Genomic DNA, 6,355 nt, shown 5'->3' on the forward strand with positions numbered 1-6,355 from the left:
AGAAAATCCAGTATTTACCACAAGTAGTTACTGAGTATAGGATTAGGAATATGTTTATAACAAAGTCATTATCTGTTGCACAGAAGATTTCATGAATGTGATATTGGGGGAATTTTGCTTTAAAAATATCAATTGTTGTTAATATATCTAAACACCTTTTTATAATCATTTGGGATTACAAAATTCTTTCTTATCATGATAAATTACATTTAAATATAACTAGGACAGTCACTTAATATTTTTAGTAGGTAAATATAACATAGTGGCAACTTTCTATACTTGGCTTTCTGATTCCAGTCAGAAATTTGATAAAGAACGGTTAAAACGATACCAGTAGATTAGTTGTAGAATATTCCAAGAGAAAAAAATGTTTAGTGTGCCTGCATTATGTGACAGCTTAAATGAAGATGTGTTAATATTATAACCATCAGAGTAGGTAATTCTATTTTTAAAAACTAAGATATTAACCAGAAATACATCTCCAAACCAGGCCAAACTCACTGCCATCAAGTTGATTCCGACTCATAGCAACCCCATTGAGTCTCCAAGGCTGTAAATTTTTATGGATGCAGACTACCACATCTTTTTGCTGCAGAGCAGCTGGTGGGTACAAACCACTGACCTTTTGGTTAGCAGCCAAATGCCTTAAACACTACACCACCAGAGTTTCTTAGAAAAACATCTATGGTTCAAAAATTATCTAAGGTTCTAAATTTTTTTAAAAAAAAATATCTCTTGAGGGGTCATATAGGGTATAAGGTGTAGAAACCCTCTGCAGTAAACATTTTGACATTTGGTCCTGGTTCCTGAGAGGGGAAAACACCTGAGGCCAATGAGCGGGGCCAACATGACCAAGAAGGACCATGGGAAGTAGGGGTGGGCTTGTGTTTACTCATGATGTAATCCATCACAGCCACATGGTGAGGCCAATAAAAGGCCTTGGGAGCTAGTGGCTCAACGGAGCTTCTGGGTTGGAGCAGGAACATTCTGCTTTCAGGATTATAAGCATGTCACCTATGAACATGGAAGTTCTGTATCAAGACCCCTCCTGGACCCTGACCTTTGTGTTTGAATACTTTTTTCCTTCTAGATTGAAAAAAGCCCTTTCCTTGCAGTTTGTGAGTTGTTCCATAGGGTTACTGGAGCTAAGAAATAGAGACTGGCACTCACTGACCTAGCCTCAGATGAACAGGAATGAGAGAGAAATGGCTGCACTAGCAGTTGGACTCTGAACTGAGCAGGGAAGGGAAGCTGAGATTTTCCTGGACTGGTCTGATATCGCACGCAGGCTATTTGAAAAACTGTAGATTTCCAAATTTTCCTAGAGTAACAAGCCAAAAGCTTGTTATTTGCGTTCCACATCAGGTTTGGCAAACTATAGCCACCTGTTTTTATTGAAACAAGGGCCAAAGTCATTTGTTTACATGTTATCTATGGCTGCTTTTCCACTACAACAGCAGAGCTGAAAAGCTGTGACAGAGACCAGAGGACTCCCAGGTCTAAAGTATTTACTATCCATTCTACATGATGCTTAACTTACAGCCACTAAGGAAAGATTAGTTTACTATTTTTTTTAAGAAGACTAACAACAACACAAAACCTATGTAAAACTTCTGACATTTTAAATTTATTTTGGAGGGCAAAAGGGCAACCCGTCAAAAATTTCACCTGAGGGGAAAGATTGAAAAGCTCTTAAATATGTATAGAATTGCTTTTGCAATGAGCTGTGTGAAGAAGGCAGTCATAGTAACTCCTATGTTAAAGTACCTACAGCTGTTAATAACCATCTTACTTTTCTACTATCACAGTCATTTTGACAAAAAAAGACTAAACAAATTGAGAACAAACCACTGAGAAGGGTAATAACTCAGCAGAATGAGATACAAAGGAACATATGTTAAAACTAATCTTAGCATGAATTAGTAAGTTTTTATGAAAGTATCTTAGTGGATTCACAGTTCATTTCTTTTAAATTGTTGTATGGCAATATTTTAAGTCCAGAATTTATTTTATCATTAGCATGTAATTATATTTAAGTTAAATGTTCTCTAAAAGAGGAAAAATCTCTCCAATAGGCAAAAGCAACTATCTAAGTCTTGCTTTTAGGTCACATATTTGTGACTGAATCATCAATGCTACCTATTGTTAACATCCAAATGTTTAGATTTTTTGAAGGAAATAAAGAAGCACCTTGAATGTCAAAAGGACTTAACTATGCCTGACTCAAGCCATGGTATTTTCAATCACCTCGTACACATGTGAAAGGTGGAATAAGGAAGATTGAAGGATTACTGATGCATTTGAATTGTAGTGCTGGCAAAGAATATTGACTATATCATAGACTGCCAGAAGAATGGACAAATCTGCCTTGAAGAAGTACAGCAAAAATGCTCCTTAGAAGCAAAGATGGTAAGACTTTGTCTCATGTACTTTAGACATGTTATCAAGAAAGACCAGTCCCTAGAGAAGGATATCATGCTTGTAAAGCAGACAGTCAGCAACAAAGAGGAAGACCCTCAGTGAGATGGACTGACACAGTGGCTGCAACAAAAGACTCTCACAGCAACGCTTATGAGGACGGGGCAGGACTGGGCTGTGTTTCGTTCTATGATACACAGGACCACTATGAGCTGGAATTGACTTGATGGCACCTAATAACAACAGCATATAGAGTTCACTAGGTATTCTAAATTTTTTTTAAAACATAAATTAACCTATTCAATCCTCACAATAATCCTAGGAATTAAGTACTATTATTATCTTCATTTGATAGCTGGGTATACCAAGGCAAAGAGGTTAAGTAACTTGCTTAACATCACATGGAAATTCAGGGAAGAGTCAGTATTTCAAATTTAGGCAGTGTGACTCCTGAGAGTCCATGCTGTTAACTATGCTGAACTGCATCTCTAGAAGAAAGCAAGGATAAACTCTGGCTTTGATGTTTTCAATTACATACTACTGTATTTTATCATATCACTAAGACTAAAATTATTTACAAAATATCCTCCATGGTACAAAAACACAGAAGCTATCAACACATTTTCAATATAATTGTATAGGCAGGCTAGGAAAAATGATAAAGCTTACACAGAGATTAGATACAATGTTAAGAATTTTATTGTGTAAAATCTGAAGTTTAGCCTGATTAAAGAAGATCTCAATAACCTAAAAGAATTCCCCCTTTCTGCACACACTTACCTCTCTTTGTGGTCTCATTTTTTTCACTCATTTCACCATTGATCTAGTTCATAGGGGGAAGAAAAAAATTTCAACTTTAAAAGAATCAGAAACTTTCACAGAAATGAAAGCCCAACTTTAATACTTTATTGAAACAAAAAGCCTAGGAAATTGAGTGTGCAAAGTACTGGCATTTTAGAGAAACACAGATGAATAGTAATGACATTCTCATGTTATGCTAGCAGTTGACAACAGCTAAAATAACTAGCTGTATATCACAATCATGACATTTCTTCAAATTTTTCTTCACTTAATGGCTAAATATTATGTAAAAGCCCAAGATGTTATAGAAATTCAATACTTAATTAAGTTAGAAAATAAATAAAGAACTTCTTATAATGAATCAGAAATTCTGCTTATTCCATGTAGTGTCCTCAATTACCTAATTAAACAAAAACTTAGCAATGCAAAGCAATAACCAAAAACACCCAAACCGTTATTGTAGAGCCACTTCCGACTCACAGTGACCATACAGGACAGGGTACAACTGCCCCATATGGTTTCCTAGGCTGTAATCTTTATGGAACCAGAGCCACATCTTTCTCCTGGGGAGCAGGAGGGTTTGAATCACCAAACTTTTGTTTAGCAGCAAGCACTTAGCCACTATGCCACGAGGGCGCCTTGATAACTAATAAGTACTTACTAATTTACATTTTCTAACCAAGGCAACAGGGCAAAATACTGTAAGGTAATAATCTATTTTACAAATGGGAAAACCAAGGACTCGTTTGAAGCTATTGATCACTAAAAGTAGGAATTGTATGTGCTTCTTACTACGATACAATATGAAATATACAGTATAATCCATGAAGCATTCTTGCCAAAAAAAAAACGCCTGGTTTAATCTAATTAGATTGAATCTAATTAAGCCTTTAGCTCCAACTTCCACCCTACAAGAGGCACAGAAGATAGAAGAGCAAATTAAATGACACCAAGAGAAAGCAATCAGACAAATCCAGAATGTGGATCATTTTACAGGACTGAGCCAGTACTAAAACGTCAATGCATCAAAAAGCAAGAAGGGGGACTGAAGCAGAGGTTATTATTACCATAGAGATTTAAGAGATGTAACAACCAAAAGAAGAGTGGACCTTGTCTGGGTCTTCATTTAAACAAATCAACTATAAAAAAGACATTTTGAGACAATGCTGGAAATTTGAACATAACTGGGTATTAGATTATCAGAATTACTGCTAATGTTTTGAGGTGAGAAAATAGCATTGTGAATAAGAAAATGTCTTTTTGAAATGCATACTGAAATATTAGGAGTAAAATGATAAGTTATCTGGAATTTGCTTTGAAATACTCCAGCCAAAGAAAAGGAGGGGGGAGACAAAAAATATAGCAAAATGTTAAACTGATTACTGAAGCTGGATGGTAGAGGTTCCTTGTATTCTCTTTTCAAAATAAAAAGGCTAAATGAAAGTAAAAGTAGCAAAAAGTGCTTGCTTCTATTGTTGGACAGGCAGCAAAATGAAAAGATTTAAAAAGCACCTTTCACATAGTTCTTTCAAGTCTTATTTTTTTATATCAGTCATTTGACCTATCAATGAACATCTTCCTAAGGCAGTATTACTTATCTTGTAAGTTCCTAGAATTAAAAGACCAGATTTCTTCTTTTTACATCTGTTATGGGCAACACACACAATTATCACAAGTAGCTAGACAAGTACTTCTTAAACCGATAATGATCCACATACAAATAGTAGCAGAAAGCACAAAATTCTTTAAACAATTAAAGCAGAAGTCTTTCCCTGGATTTCAATATATTTTAGGAAGGGCAGTTTCTAAGGAGGTGAAGGGAGGGAGGAACAATGACATCTGGCAGATTTAGAGTCACTGATGGCTTTTGGCCAACAGAAGATATAGCAGAAAAGACTACAAGGAGTTGCTGAACAATATGGAAAGAGAGGACAAGAAAAAGCAAAGAGAAATTGGGGAAGAGAAAGAAGAAAAAAGCTAAGGCGAGAAAGAATGAGACCCCAGAAACAGATGAAAGGTTTGACACCAAATCATTCTTTTACTGTAAACTATACTCATTAAACAAGAAGAAATCTTAAAGATCATCTGTTTCAAGACCCTCATTTGGAAAATGAGAAAACTTAAGTTCCAATACAGTTAAGCAAACTTGACAACAGATCAGAACTCAGATACACTGACTCACAGTTTAAATGCTCTTTCCACTGCTCTCACTTACTTTATAGTGGATTTTTTTTTTTTTTTTTTAAAAAAAAGCAGACTGTATTTCTCTAAAAGTGCATAAAAATGCTAGAATATTTAATTCAATTTCTAATGAAAATACATTAAATTTTACCCTTGTTGCCCGAGAGAACGTCACACTGGAACCCCAACTATTCTTAAGCAAATCATCCCACAAGCAAAACCAACAAACTTCAAATACCTTTTGGGTTTTGTCTTTGTAATCCAATGTATTCTCCAAAGAACTTTTAGTTGACATACTACCATCCTCTCTTCCTGCTTCCTGCCTTTTCTGTTTTTGTAGTTGCTCTTCCTCCTGTCTTTCCTTTTCTTCAAGTTTTTTCCGAACTTCAGCTTCTTCATATCTAGTTAAAAAAAGAAGTCAAGATTGTGGCATGATTGTAAAAAGAATTCCAGTTCCACAAAATTAGTATCCTGCTGTGGGTATCTCATGGCTTCATACTCTCTCTCCAACTGAAATTCAACTGCCAGTGTTCTGTTGAAAACCATAGCTTATAAATTAATACTTTGAGGCCATTTATAGACTTATTTCAAATTGCCCAAAAATTTAAAAAAGAAACTCCATGTTCTCAAATTGAAGCTATTTAATGCTCTTTTTGTTCCTCCCCTCACTAAAGTCAACCTTTTAATGATTAAAAAATGTTGCAGTTTCATTTTCAAAGAATTTATAATCCCCAAATTCTCTCTGAAAAAAAAAAATCCAAATATCAAGCTTGTGTTCATGATTGTTGTTGTTGTTAAGTGCCGTCGAGTAGTTTCCGACTCATAGTGACCCCATGCACAGCAGAACGAAACACTGCCCAATCCCGCACCAGCCCCACAATCCCTGCTATACTCGAGCCCATCATCGCAGCCACTGTATCAATCCATCTCGTTGAAGGCCTCCCCCTCTTTCGTC

At 35.7% G+C, this 6,355-nt stretch overlaps 1 protein-coding gene across 1 annotated transcript in view; it reads right to left on the reverse strand.

The window, feature by feature from the left end:
* The window catches only part of USP8 (ubiquitin specific peptidase 8), a 71,859-nt gene that overhangs the window by 27,807 nt on the left and 37,697 nt on the right, over positions 1-6,355 (reverse strand). Inside the window, exons 4-5 of the mRNA XM_007935182.2 lie at positions 5,639-5,801; positions 3,199-3,241 (exon numbers count right to left, since the gene is read on the reverse strand). Coding sequence (XP_007933373.1) covers positions 3,199-3,241; positions 5,639-5,801 — 206 coding nt within the window. The remainder of the gene's footprint in view (positions 1-3,198; positions 3,242-5,638; positions 5,802-6,355) is intronic.

The sequence above is a fragment of the Orycteropus afer genome, unplaced genomic scaffold (genome assembly GCF_000298275.1).
Source record: "Orycteropus afer afer isolate SDZICR_OR568_19922 unplaced genomic scaffold, OryAfe1.0 scaffold00026, whole genome shotgun sequence".
Classification (NCBI taxonomy): Eukaryota; Metazoa; Chordata; class Mammalia; order Tubulidentata; family Orycteropodidae; genus Orycteropus; species Orycteropus afer.